At 38.7% G+C, this 14,619-nt stretch overlaps 1 protein-coding gene across 1 annotated transcript in view; it reads right to left on the bottom strand.

The window, feature by feature from the left end:
* LRP1B (LDL receptor related protein 1B) overlaps positions 1 to 14,619 on the bottom strand; it is a 1,293,242-nt gene that overhangs the window by 1,038,276 nt on the left and 240,347 nt on the right. Inside the window, 1 exon segment of the mRNA XM_043525164.1 lies at positions 12,046 to 12,168. Coding sequence (XP_043381099.1) covers positions 12,046 to 12,168 — 123 coding nt within the window.

The raw sequence follows: 14,619 nt of genomic DNA on the forward strand, positions 1-14,619 counted from the left end.
TGTGCAAAATACTCTGCCTCATAAAAAAAAATCCAGTCCATACTCTTCAAACTACAAAAGCATCCATCAGTACCACACTCCTCTCACTATCAATTGGCTAATCCCTCAGTCCTTATAGTCCCACCTTTTCAGCTCAGCATGCATTCTCCTCCCCAGTACATCTTGAGGCACTGTTCCCTATAGCAGCAATGATGGTATCAGTTAGATCCATCCTCTGGAATCTGGACGTGGGCTAGTTGGTTAGGAGGGAAACCAGTCCTTTCTGGTGATGGGAAACCCTTTGGTTCCTGAAAGGTTTGGGTCTTCCACAGCTTGCATGTTGGGGCGGGGGGGGATTAAGTCAGGGTGTATGGAAGGAGCAAATGTCCCTTGTGTGGTGGAGTGGTAGTGGTGGGTTGGAAGAGAAATGAGGTTCAAGGCTCAGATACTACGGTGATGGACATGACATAGGAATTAGAAAAGAATGAGCATGAAAAAGCTCCCTTCCAGTACCAGCACTGCAAACTTTGGGTTGGGCTCGGCAGGCAGGCACTGACAGAGACATTCAGGCTATGTAGGACAATCACCTCTACTATTAGCAATCACACGAGTATTCCTTATGTAGCAGATGTCACAGCCACACAGATGGCAAGAACTGCACACAGCAACAGCTGCCTGACAACCAGCAAGCTTATTCCTAGCTTCAGAAGAGATGAACACTGGAAGACGCAGAATAAACAGTTGCATTTTTTGAGTGGGCGTGCCCACTCTCTCCCACAGCATAACCCAATCCTATCCAATATTACTGAACCACAGTGCATAGATCAGCCTTAGAGAAATGGTTTCTAGATTACATTACAATAAGGTGGGTGCACAACTGGTTGAGATACCATACTCAAAAATAACAGTTATCAGTGATTTGTTGTCAAACTGGGAGGACTTATCTAATGCAGTCACACTAGTTCAGTTCTGGGATCGGAACTACTCAATTGGTACTACCAGGCCAGTCAGCCTCACCTCAGTCCCTGGAAAAATCATGGAGCAGGTCCTCAAGGAATCAATTCTGAAGCACTTAGAGGAGAGGAAAGTGATCAGGAACAGTCCGCATGGATTCACTAAGGGCAAGTCATGCCTGACTAATCTAATTGCCTTCTATGACGAGATAACTGGCTCTGTGGATGAGGGGAAAGTGGTGGACGTGTTGTTCCTTGACTTTAGCAAAGCTTTTGACATGGTCTCCCACAGTATTCTTGCCAGCAAGTTAAAGAAGTATGGGCTGGGTGAATGGACTATAAGGTGGATAGAAAGTTGGCTAGATTGTCGGGCTCAACAGGTAGTGATCATTGGCTCCATGTCTAGTTGGCAGCCAGTATCAAGTGGAGTGCCCCAAGAGTCGGTCCTCGGGCCAGTTTTGTTCAATATCTTCGTAAATAATCTGGAGGATGGTGCGGATTGCACCCTCAGCAAGTTTGCAGATGACACTAAACTGGGAGGAGAGGTAGATATGCTGGAGGGTAGGGATAGGATACAGAGGGCCCTAGACAAATTAGAGGATTGGGCCAAAAGAAATCTGATGAGGTTCAACAAGGACAAGTGCAGAGTCCTGCACTTAGGACGGAAGAACCCCATGCACCACTACAGACTAGGGACCGAATGGCTCGGCAGCAATTCTGCAGAAAAGGACTTAGGTGTTACAGTGGACGAGAAGCTGGATATGAGTCAACAGTGTGCCCTTGTTGCCAAGAAGGCCAGTGGCATTTTGGGCTGTGCACGTAGGGGCATTGCCAGCAGATCGAGGGACGTGATCGTTCCCCTCTATTCAACATTGGTGAGGCCTCATCTGGAGTACTGTGTCCAGTTTTGGGCCCCACACTATAAGAAGGATGTGGAAAAATTGGAAAGAGTCCAGCAGAGGGCAACAAAAATGATTAGGGGACTGGAACACATGACTTATGAGGAGAGGCTGAGGGAACTGGGATTGTTTAGTCTGCGGAAGAGAAGAATTAGGGGGGATTTGATAGCTGCTTTCAACTACCTGAAAGGGGGTTCCAAAGAGGATGGCTCTAGACTGTTCTCAGTGGTAGCTGATGACAGAACAAGGAGTAATGGTCTCAAGTTGCAGTGGGGGAGGTTTAGGTTGGATATTAGGAAAAACTTTTTCACTAGGAGGGTGGTGAAACACTGGAATGCGTTATCTAGGGAGGTGGTGGAACCTCCTTCCTTAGATATTTTTAAGGTCAGGCTTGACAAAGGCCTGGCTGGGATGATTTAGTTGGGGATTGGTCCTGCTTTGAACAGGGGGGTGGACTAGATGACCTCCTGAGGTCCCTTTCAACTCTGATATTCTGTGATTCTATGAATCATATTATTAACTGTCTTGGATAACTGAATGGAGAATATGCTTATAAAATGTGCAGATGAAACCAAGCTGGTAGAGGTTGTACACACTTTGGAGGACAGGGCTAGGATTCAAAATGACCTTGACAAATTGGAGAATTGGTCTGAACTTAGCAAGATGAATTTCAATAAAGACAAGTGCAAAGTACTACACTTTGAAAACAATCAAGTGCACAACTACAAAATGGGGAATAACTGGTTAGGTGGAAATACTGCTGCAAAGGGATCTGGGGGTTATAATGGATCACAAACTGAATGAGTTGACACTGTGACGCAGTTGTGAAAGAGGCTAATATTCTGGTGATGTAGTAACAGGAATGTCATATGTAAAACATGGCAGATAACTCTACTCAGCACTGGTGAGGCCTCAGGTAGAGTAAACTGTCCAGTTCTGGGCATCACATTTTAAGAAAGACGTGGACAAACTAGAAAGAGTCCAGAGGAAAGAGAAAAAAATGATAAAAGATTTAGAAAGCCTGTCCTCTGAGGAAAAGTTAAAAAACTGGACATGTTTAGTCTTGCGAACAGAAGATTGAGGGGGGACCTGATAACAGTTTTCAAATATGTTAAGGGGTTCTATAAAGAGGACTGTAATCAATAATTCTCCATGTCTACTGGAGGAAGGACAAGTACTAATCAGAAGCAAGGAGAGTTAGGTTAGATAATAGAAAAAACTTGCTAACTATAAGAGTTGTTAGGCTTTGGAGGTTGTGAAAAACCTTCATTGATGGGGATTCAAGAACAGGTTGGACAAACGCCTGCCAGGGATGGTCTAGGTTTACTTGGTCCTGCCTCAGCACAGGGACTGGACTTGATGACTTCTTGAGTCCCTCCCAGCCCTACATGTCTATGATTCTATATGGAGAATTTGATCAAGATGATTCTTTAGGATACACTTAAAACTTATGACAGGTTTCAGAGCAGCAGCCGTGTTAGTCTGTATTCGCAAAAAGAAAAGGAGTACTTGTGGCACCTTAGAAACTAACCAGTTTATTTGAGCATAAGCTCATATGCATCCGATGAAGTGAGCTGTAGCTCACGAAAGCTTATGCTCAAATAAATTGGTTAGTCTCTAAGGTGCCACAAGTACTCCTTTTCTTTTTACTTAAAACTTAAAAAGACTTGAAATCTAATCAATTTAGAAGAAAAACAATTAAAATAAGATAGGACCTAGGACCCTATTTAGGTTTATTGCATGGCTGGTGGTTCAATTAAAGCTTATCAGTGACAAACAAATATTTTAAGGCTTGTGGGGGAGGGATTGGTTGGTTGGTTGGTTGGTTGGTTCCCTGAAAGGTTGGTATTGGTGAGCAAATCATGAGCCTCCAAAAACTTATGGGGCCCAAGAGCCTCTCAATTTGTTTTCTAAGGCTCTCCAGCGAAGACATGCACTTTTTTCAGGGACAGCTCTATTCCTGTGCACCTCCTAATTTCTTCAAGAGACTAACTCCTCCTATATGTATTGGAGGAGGTCCCCAGAATGTGAGAGGGGAATGCCTTTTGCTGTGCTGCCACCCATATTCACCCTGCTCTGCCCCTACCAATGTCTAATAACTAGGGGCATGAACCCCTTCGTTCACCGATGGAAAAAAGGTGAAGGAAATAAAGGGTTAGGGAAATAGAGCAGAAAGTTTAGATAGGAAGAGAACCTAACCACTGAGCTAAATGCACTTTTCACTAGCATCTTAGTGGAGGCATATTGTGGACAAGAATGGAAGAAACATGTCCTAATGCCTGGCAGCACTGCTAGAGTTCAGGTTATGCCAGCATTTCCATCACAAATCTTGTTGTTTGGTGAGTTATAGCTTAGTCATGAAAATAAAATTGCTTTGGGCTAAAAATATGACAAAGTCTCAGTCTAGGTATGAATTATTTTTATGAGTTTCCAAAAGATTGATTTGCTCATTTTTTTTTAAAAAAAGATGTACACGTATATATCAGGTTAAATGCTTTTTTGAATGTCTAAATTTACAACCACTTCAGTGTAAGAGAGGTCAATTTAGCAAACAATTAATCCATAAAGTTATTTAATTGATTCTGAAATTTTGGTATTTGCCACTATTCTCTAGGGACCCCATTCTGCCCTTGTACTGTAGTTAGGTGTTTTCTAGAATCTAGGTAAGAGGACCACTGTCAAAAGCATTCATTTAAATTATGATCTCCGCTCCCCTGCTCAAAATCTGCTCTAAAAAAACCCTATGTACAAGATAATCATCCAGTACCAAAAAAGAAGAAAAGCTGATGTTCCCCATGGCCACATTGTGCTGCATTTTTTACTCTCATGGCCAATAAGTTGTAGGGTATTCATGTATCTGATGAACTACAGAAACTGGAGCTGCATAAACCTTGACTGTTAGAGCTGAGTGGCTAGACTACAGTAGTGGAAGGGATGATCTCTTATAACTCTTATCTTCTCCATTTGGCAAAGCTTCACTTATGCATGTTTATAAAACACTTTGCAATCACTGCATGAAAGACATTCTGGGTAAGATCCATCATGCAGGATGTCAGTAGAAATCTAGTGTTTAAATTTGTGGGCTTTAAGTTGGGCATAAACCTACTGGTGTCCCCACAGAGAAGAGCTGGATTTTACCCAGAGTGCATTTCACGTAATAATCTCAAAATGTTTCACAAACATAAATTAATATAGCTTTTTCCATACCCCTTTTAGGGCGCCATTTGGTTTCAGTAAGGCTGAAATAGGGCACAGACTCCCTGCAGTACATCTGCAAGTGGTGAATTATGATTAATGAGCCAATGTGCTGAGACCCTATCGCCTCTTAATACACGTTTAACCAATACAGTATATGGATGTCTCTCAGCTGAACATTTTAAAGACCTGTTTATATATCTACATGTATAATTAATAATGCCAAATGACGTTGTAAAAATGGCCTAAATCATATGCAGATTTTCAAACTGGCCTTTGAATCTTCGCCCAATTACTTTTGCTAAAACAATCAGAGACTGGATCTATCAGTTATTACATAGTGGAGGAATAATATAACTTGCCCAGTGGATGCACAGATTTATCTTTAAAATTTGATACTTCCCTATGATTAAAGATAGTATGTGCAGATCTACAGTTAATTATGGTGTTTAATTACGTATTTCTCTCAATAAAGCAGCACTGAAATTGTGCTCACATCCCGGAATTTATAAAAAGGAACAAACAAAAGTCACTTGTTATACCCAATAAATTAAGAAAAAACTATTATAAAGTAGGTTTTAGAAACAAAGAAGTGTAAAAATAAAACTATGGAAAAGTAAAGACAGACTCTCCAGCCCTTTTTTTCTTTTGTTCAGATAGCATGTGGAACCCATGCGATTTCCCTATCATAGAAAATTAATGTTGCTTACCTAACCACAACTTGTCATTTTCTTTCGATCATGACTAAATTATATTATTCAAAATTTAGATATTTAATTTCAAAACTTATATATTTCGCAGCACTCTGTGAAACAAGTGGTGTCAGCAGTAATGTCTGGATTCCTCCAGCCTTTACAGATGATGTATGAGTTTCAGACAAGTTAGAAGAAAAAGAGATCAGCTACCTTTTCTGATGTGCCACTTGGACAGAAAGCCAATGCACCACTTAAGTTTTCCAATGAGAGCTATTTCACTAATGCAAGAACATGCCTGTGTCTATAAAACAGTTTAACATCTTTAGGAATGTTTGAAATGCAAAGTTGTCTCTAATATTAGCAAACAGATGTCCTCTTCTACCTCTGCTGCTGGAAGCTGTGTTGGAGCTCAGGAATGAAGCATATTGTCTTTCTGATCAGTGTAGCAGGACCAGTACTTAGGGCTGGTCTACACTTAAAATGCTGCAGCTGAGCCACTGTAGCACTTCAGTGAAGATGCTACCTACACCAACGGGAGGGCTTCTTCCATCAGCATAGGTACTTCACCTCTCCAAGAGGCAGTAGCTATGTCAACCAGAGAAGCCCTCCCATCAACACAGTGCTGTCTAGGAGTTAGGTTGGTATAACTGTGTTTCTGCGTCCCTGAGCGACGTAGCTATACTGACATAAATTGCTAGTGTAGACCAAGCCTTAGAAAAGTCCTCAACAGACTTGTCTTAGTCTGCCAAAAGCCTTTCCCTGCACTGGAAAATAGGCAAACATTATAGTGTGGTACTAATACTAAATTATTATTTTCATTCTTTTTGTTATTGAATGTTCCACAGAATATCAGCAATTTCACAAAATTTAACTAAATGTTCATATTTGACACTCCATTGTGGTTCTTTTCCTACCAATGTCAGAGAGACTGTTTAAATACAATACAGCTGACATCAAATGTCAAATGAAGGACTACCTATGTATTTAAAGTTATGCATATGCTTAAGTACCTTGCTAAACTATGGTCATAAATAGTTCCTCAATGTTATAAGTTTCTTCATTCAAGAGTAGCTACACAACACAGTGATGTTAAGGGAAGAAAATATAAAGCTATCTTTTCATCACCTGATATGTCCAATATTTTCTCCTCTTACCTTCAATGGGCAATTATATGGTAGCTCATCATGAACTGGAAACAAAAGCCATTTTATTATTTAGGGTGGTATTTTCAAAAGCCCATTAAGTGACTTAGGTCAATGGGACTTTCAGTGGAATTTTTTCTCTTAAGTCACTTGGGAATTTTCAGGGGATTTTATGCCCAAATGAATCTGTTAGTCTTTAAGGTGCCACCGGACTCCTTGTTGTCGTTTTTTGTTGTTGTTGGGTTTTTTTTTGAGGATTTTTGAAATTCTCACCCTTATAGTTTAGGACCTCAGCAGCAGCAAAAGCTCAAATAGCTTCTTAGTTTTGCTGGGAGAAAGCGTCACAATTTAGGTACAATATTAATATTTCTTTAAGCTTTGTGACACTGCTGAGACACCTCACTATTGAACCTCCAATAACAACAAATGTATTGAAAAGACTAATTTAGTAAATTAGGTGAGATTCAATCTTTAAAATTAGCTAACTCTTGCTCCGCTCCCAAACTTCAATTTCAGGATGGATTTTAGAAGCTAATACTCTCTCAAGATCCTAGAGAAATTAATGTTTTAACCAACTGTTAGAAGATATATAGTATAGGTTCAACTACTCAGAATTCTACTGATAGGGCCATCAAAATTAAGTCAGAACTGAAGCATGGAGAAAAGGCAAATGATGTTATTTTAATAAAATATGATATCTCAAGAGCCAATATTGCTACATATTATTGAAAAGATGGAATTGGGTTTACATGCAATGGCATGTTGATGTATTTCTGCCTCCGTTTTTTCATGAGATAATGGATCTTAAAAAGATCAAGTAGTACTTTGGGCCAGAACTACAGACCATTTACCACATAGTCTGGGGTCCTTATAATATCCTCACTCACCAGGACCTATCCACCCCAAGTAAAGTGGATAGAGCTGGTTGTTTTCCAGTGAAAGTGATTCAGATGTCATTTAACGAAGATCTACAATGCTAGGGTAGAAGAGAAGGCATAACAAATTATAAAGAATGTGAAAGGTAGGAAGATTGTCTGTACAGTTCCTCTGTCTCAGGCCTACTATGATTCTGCTTTGTGTTCTGCTGGGATAAATGAAATTGTTCTCCCAAATTTTTATACTGCTAACACGATGGATTGAAAATTGGCAGAGTTATTGCACACTGTCAGAGAAATAAGTATAGATACTGTACCGTGTATTTGGCTCTATAAGATATTCATGAACTAAGAACAATGCTTGGAGTCAGGGCCAGTTCTGACAGGCAACAAAGACTACAGCCACATGCTGAGAGACTTCTGTGTATGCTTACACCACACGTCAATCCCCCTTTGCACACCACATTTTAGGAGTGAAGGCCCCCACCTCATGGCCAGAGGACAGCTGTGAGTCCTGAGGACAACAGTGCCCTGTGCAGGAACTACTGCTGAGCTGCCGGAACAATTTTGTAAGGGAGAAGGGTGTTTTGTTTTCGAACCTGATGCCTGCAGTTTCACAGAGAAATCAGGTTCTATTCCACTTCATTTTTCCCCCTCCTCAGCATGGTGCTCTTTGGAAGAGAGGACTCTGAGAATGAGGAAAGAGAGAGAGAGAGAAAGAGAGACATGCAAGCCAGAAATAAATCCTGAAGTTGCTAATGCAAAAAGTGTCTAAATAGTAAAAACATTTGTCATTTGGATGTCAGTGTTTTGTATCTTTGACACTATCACTGACAAAAAAATAATATCCCAAAATAGGATACATGATCTAAGTCTCTGGATTTGGTTTGGAAAGCCATTGGTAGTTGTTGGTGGACTCATGTCTTCTATGTATGAGGAGTATTTTAGGCAGAGACCCAATAAGCGAACAGGACAAACTGGACATAAATCTGTGTCTGGAAATGATAACATTGTACAGGCAGTTGGCATTTCAATGTTAGTGAATTTTCCATCTCAAATCAGGCAGCAACTGCTCAGAGAGGCAAATATATACAGTTATCAGAGGCTAATACATACAAATATATACAGTTATCAGGTGACAAATATACTAAAATTGGACACATGTGTTCAGCGTTGCTGGGTTTTTGTATTCTTACTACATGCTTCAAACAGGTGACAGCATAGATTTTGTCATATTTAGACATTATTACTCAAGGTCATTTGTAGAGCTGGACAAATGTGGCAGAAAACCTTTAATGAGTATTTACCGGATTTTTTTAAATGCATTTTCTTCAACCACGTTTACTTCCTACAAATAGTCTAGCAAATGAGTTTATAGACAAGAATGTTTGTGGAAACAATGAATTTTAAGCAAATATTGCAAAAATTCTGTGGGCATTCACACCAGAATCTTGATGTAGTCTAAGTCCATCTATCAGTAAAAGAGAAACATGCAGTGGGCTGGGTCCCCAGCTGAGGTAGATTGATATCAATCCATTGCCTTCAACAGCTCAAAAATAGTAGCAGAAATTATTTGGTTAATAATTTCAAAGAAAGAATATATTAGAAAAAAATACAATTCTCTCATGGACAATTCACTAACAGATAAGAAGCAAAATGTGTTCAATAAATTATTCATTATGAATTACTGGACCAGCTTTTTTTTTAACTACACAGAGCAACAACTCTTCTGGGAACAGAAATAATCATTGCTAAAACACCACAACAGGGTAAAAGTGGATTTGCTATAAGAATCTGCTTTTTCTTTTTTGAAACTATTTGAGAGTACACTTAGCACTAGTGAAAAGTACCAAACTGACAGCTTGGTGATGAAAGTCCCATATCCACAGACTGCGAACAGCTTAGGCAATGACAGGACAGGTCTGTCACATTCCTTTGCTATTGTTACGGAGGGCCCCCCTCCTGAACTCCCTCCTTCCTCCGTCCCAGTGGTCAACTAGTTTAATCCCACTGTTGCCAATTTAGTCATTTTCCAATCCCTTCTTTAAATTCAAACATCTCCTCTAATTTCAATTTCTGAGGAAAACACTGATCCTGATCCGACACCAAATGAAGTCACCAGGTGCTGGTTTAAGCATTAAATGAGAGAGTACATAGTTGGTTCTCCATTCCTATTTAATCCTAGACTCCATATTGAATTTGCTAACGAGGGCACTAGTTGGGATCAATTTTTAGTGGTATCTGTCTGGTTCTACCAACTCATCTTGCATAAGTCACTAAAGATCTGCCAAATGGTAACAACTTTCAGCCACAACCAAACAGAAGTACGTGTGATCTGTTGCACTCAAAGTGAAATGCTCTGTATCCTTATCACCAGTCCCTCGAGTCCTCATATGCTTCATAAATATTTGGTATGTAGATTTATTATGTCTTAAACAAACACTACAATATAAGTTCTATTTAGAAAAGTGAACTGTGATGTTATATGTTTAGATAAGGTAATATTTTGTGGAATGTGATAGTTGCACTGATAATCTGGAGATGGCTCACCTGGCCTTGTTAAAGATGTTTCTCTTTATGTGCATCAGCTATGCAAAAAATCATGATCAAGTACAGAGTAGGTTCAGGCAAAGTAGCAGGAAAAATTCTGTTTCACACTTCAAGATGCTAATGAAACAGAAAGGGTTTCATCCTCAACCGGTGTAAACTGGTGTAGTCCCATTGACTTCAGTAAAGCTATGCCGATTTATATCAGCTGAGGAATCGGCCCAAGAGAAGAAATGGTATGCGGTTATTACCAGTTGAGTGATTTTCTCCTGATGCCAATTACTGTCAGGAAACAGAAGTAGGTAGGGATTTATGCACATTTATATGCAGTAGAATGAGTTTGGCATGGACAGCGTGAAGGAGCAAGGCATTCCATTTCAAAATGCCAAACTAGGCTCAACAGACAAACGAGGACCCATTAATACTAATACCACAATTTGGGAACAAATCTATAGGGAAGATGTCCTCAGCAGGTGAATAAAATAGAGAGAAGGAGACAACACTGCTAGCATAATATGTCTGGTGCCTGTCACCCAGACTGATCTCTTACTGCCAAACCATGAGGTCTTTTTACTGGAAAATTGTAAAGAATTATTTTTTGCATGTCATTTTTGTAGCCCATTTTCGCAACTGATGTTCCTTTGTGAGCACAAAATTATGTTTAAAATACAGCCAAAGAACCCAGCATAGCTTTAAATGAAAAAAAGATGCATTGGGAAGGGAACACGTCACAGCTAATTACGAAAAAATACTTCATACTTATACACAGCTTTTTTCCCTTGAGGAGTCAAAGTGCTTTACAAACCATTACTCAGTGAACCCTCACAACAACCTCAGAAATTAACTATTATACCTTTTTTACAGATGAGTAAACTGTACCACAGGAAGGTTAAGTAGCTTGTCCAGTGTCAGATAGCAAACCAGCATGTGTAGATTCCCTGTCGATGATTTTAAAAACTAGGTTTATAGTCCCTGATTTGTTTTGATAAATGGTACTTTCTGTACCTTTAGCAGGTAAAGCAAATCTCTAGCTTCTTATGTTGCACTAAAAAGAACATTTCATTTTATCAGTATCCTTTTTTACATGAGCTGATTATCATGGGGACACAGACCAGGAAGTTCCCTCATTTTCCTCATAATGTAGGAAACAAGGGAACATTAAGATTTAATATCACCTCATCAAGTCCAGAAATCTGAGAAGCCTGCAAGGGTTCTGCTCTGTTCTCCAGCCGCTCTCAGTCACAGAGAAAATAAGATTTGTTTTTATTAAGATTAAGCATGTTTTATTAAATCTTTCCCTCATTTTTTTAAATACCTTGCCTCTTTTGTCTTATTACACTTTTCCATGTTTTGCCTTCACATCTTCCTTTCCCTCCTTTGATCCCTCCTTTGAGGTCTCAGTGCTCCTCTCTCTGACATTGTGTTGCACTATTAATTTCTTTTCCTTTTTTGAAGAAACATTATTTCCCTTCCTTTGTCTGCCATTGCTTCTGCCGGCTATAGCTATTCTACTAAATCAGTAAGAGAATATGGAACATATGCTCTGATGATAGTGTTCATTATAAAATGACAGTTGAGCAAAACACCTTCCAGTTCTTTCATCTCACACCTGCATATTGAGTGTAACCTATTCTCCATGGTACAAAGATTCACGTGGGATGGGTTTTTTTTAAACCAAAATCCACTCTTATGACTTTACAGTACAGCTATCTGTACTCTTCAAAGGAAAATAAGGATAACATGCAGTACTTTTTACTTACAGGTATCTAAAGACTCATCTGAATCATCTGGACAGTCGGGTTCTCCATCACATAGCCAATTTTGAGACACACAAGTCACATGATCATCGCAAAGAAACTCTCCTATGTCACACAGCTGTTCTTCTGAAAAGGAAAATGTTTTTACATGGAATGATTAACAGCCGAATGAAAATAAAGAGACAAAATGGTATGATCATTAAATAGAAAATTAAAGCACATACACAAAATAACATGACTATGAGATGAAAGCTCAATGCGATCTTTAACAGCCAGATTATGACGCCCTTACTTAGACTGAGCAATGCATCACCCTCTGGGAAGTCCTACTGAAGTAAATTAAGAGATTAAGGTATATCCAGACCTAAGTAAAATAACATAATCCATCCCTATACAAATAAAATAGAAGTTTCATGGGGTTTTTTTGCTAATTTTTAGTTTCAAGCATATCATCATGAGATCATCTTGGTCATTGTATGGAATCCAACAAGCTTTATGTCTATAATATCTGCCTGCATGAAATGGCTGGTTATTGTTAGATATGTCTTTTTGCAGGAAAGGACTCGGTGATGATGTGATTTCCTTATTTTGTCCTCAAAGAGCTTTGAAAAATTGTGCATCCAAATCAAAAGCTTTTTCCAGGAAAGGTCTTCTGTGAGAGCCAAAGACCCTGTTCTCGTAGTTTTAGCTACTTTTTTTTATACTGAGTTTACTCAGATGACATTAAATTCAAAACCACATCTCATGTTAAAAAATAATAATACTCAAAGAAGTATTACTAATATTAATACTCCAGGTTTCTATAGTGCTTTAAAAACACTAAAGGCCTACTATTTTTTTTTAAAAAGGCCCTTAATTGTTTGCAAGCACAAATGCTAGTATTTAACCACTTCATTGTTTTTGCAAACCAGATTTTTTTTAACAGTAATTTTGCTGACGGTGACTGTAAAATTGTAAACTGAGTTTAAAACACTGGCTGTAAGGGACCAATAGTGCATGTGTTACACACCAAAAACACCTGCTGGCTTCAATCAACAAATCTTGCCTTACTGAAGTTTTGGGCTGAAATAATGCAGGACTAGGCCATCATTAATTAAACCTACAACACCTCTGTGCAGTAAATACTCATCATTTTACTGATGTGCAAATTGCAGCAGTGCCTTTCCCAAGTGCAGATTAGTGGGCAGAGTCTGTCTAATTCTTCTCTCAGTTACACCACTTGAAGACCAGAAATAACTCTATTAAAGTCAATGGTATTACAACAGTGTAAAATTGGTATAATTATGAGGAGATTTAGGGCTCCTGCTCCCTTGTTCCATTGCTAGATCAGTGCATCAGTTCAGTTCACAGTGAAAGCTAATAGATGTTGCTATGATTTCTAATTGTTATTATATTTCATTGTTTTTATATATAGCTGTTCTGAGTGACTGAAACTGACTGGCTCTTACAGGAGATCTGTTTTGCTACAGCATCTGATTAAAGGCTTATAATTATCAAGGAGCCCATTGGTGGTTATATACCCATTCTTAGTTATGTGTGTTAATGGTAAAATAGTCTTATGAAGACAAAACCCAATGTACTTCACAGCAATGTAATTGTCATCCTAGACAATAGTTATATATAGCATTGTCTAATCAGGGCAAGATGTGCCTCAAGCGTGCTTGCTAAAGCAGTCTCAGGGCTTTAAAGAAAATTCTTATTGTTGCACAGTTTTAGGGACAGTTATATATTATCCCTCTAGGAAATAGCAGCTTGTTACAAGTAGCCGATTTATTTTGTACCCAGATATTCCATTTTCAAGGTCAGCCTCTGAAGCTATTGATGATTACACATTTAAATGAGTGAATTTTCAGCTAGTATGTAAATAGACATTTTACATCATTTAAAATTATCTACTCTGCAGTTCTTTGCTCTTTAAAAGGACGAGCATTTTTTGTATGTTTTTCATTTATCATATTTAGTAAAACAGCCTACAGTGCTGAGCTGTTCAAGCGAATCTTTTTTTAAAAAAATCTTCTCTTTGTAAAAAAAAAACCCAAAATACTGTATAATTAAAAAAGTAGGCTTATGAGATCATGGAGGCAATTTTCATTAAATCCTTTGGGGAAAAGTTCAAAGCTCTTAGTATACGTGCCACTTCCTAAAAAATAGTACAGGAAGCATAAGTGAGAGAAAAAGTTGTGCCATTTACAGGTTATCTTCTTTTCTTAAGGGGACTTGTATACAGAAATCCATGTGTCAACACATATCAATGTACTATTACTTTCAACGGTAATGCATTTCTAAAAATCAACCTTTCAGCACAAGAAGATTTACATGCAACTTTCCATACAGTAGGTTGAAAGTATAACCCTCATGTAGTGCCACATCTGTTCTACTTACAGGCTGATCTTTAAAAAAATAAATTGCAATTATAGTACAAAAAAAAAAAACTTCAAGAAAGCAGTAAACTAACATGCCAACTTACCTATATAATTTAAATACAGCTCAAGAGTGAACTTCTCATTTATACAGAAGTACTCTGATAATGTACCATACATACTGGTTTGGGCACAATTCAGTATCACAACTGTGCCA

This window comes from Chelonia mydas, chromosome 11 (genome assembly GCF_015237465.2).
Source record: "Chelonia mydas isolate rCheMyd1 chromosome 11, rCheMyd1.pri.v2, whole genome shotgun sequence".
NCBI classification, from domain to species: Eukaryota; Metazoa; Chordata; order Testudines; family Cheloniidae; genus Chelonia; species Chelonia mydas.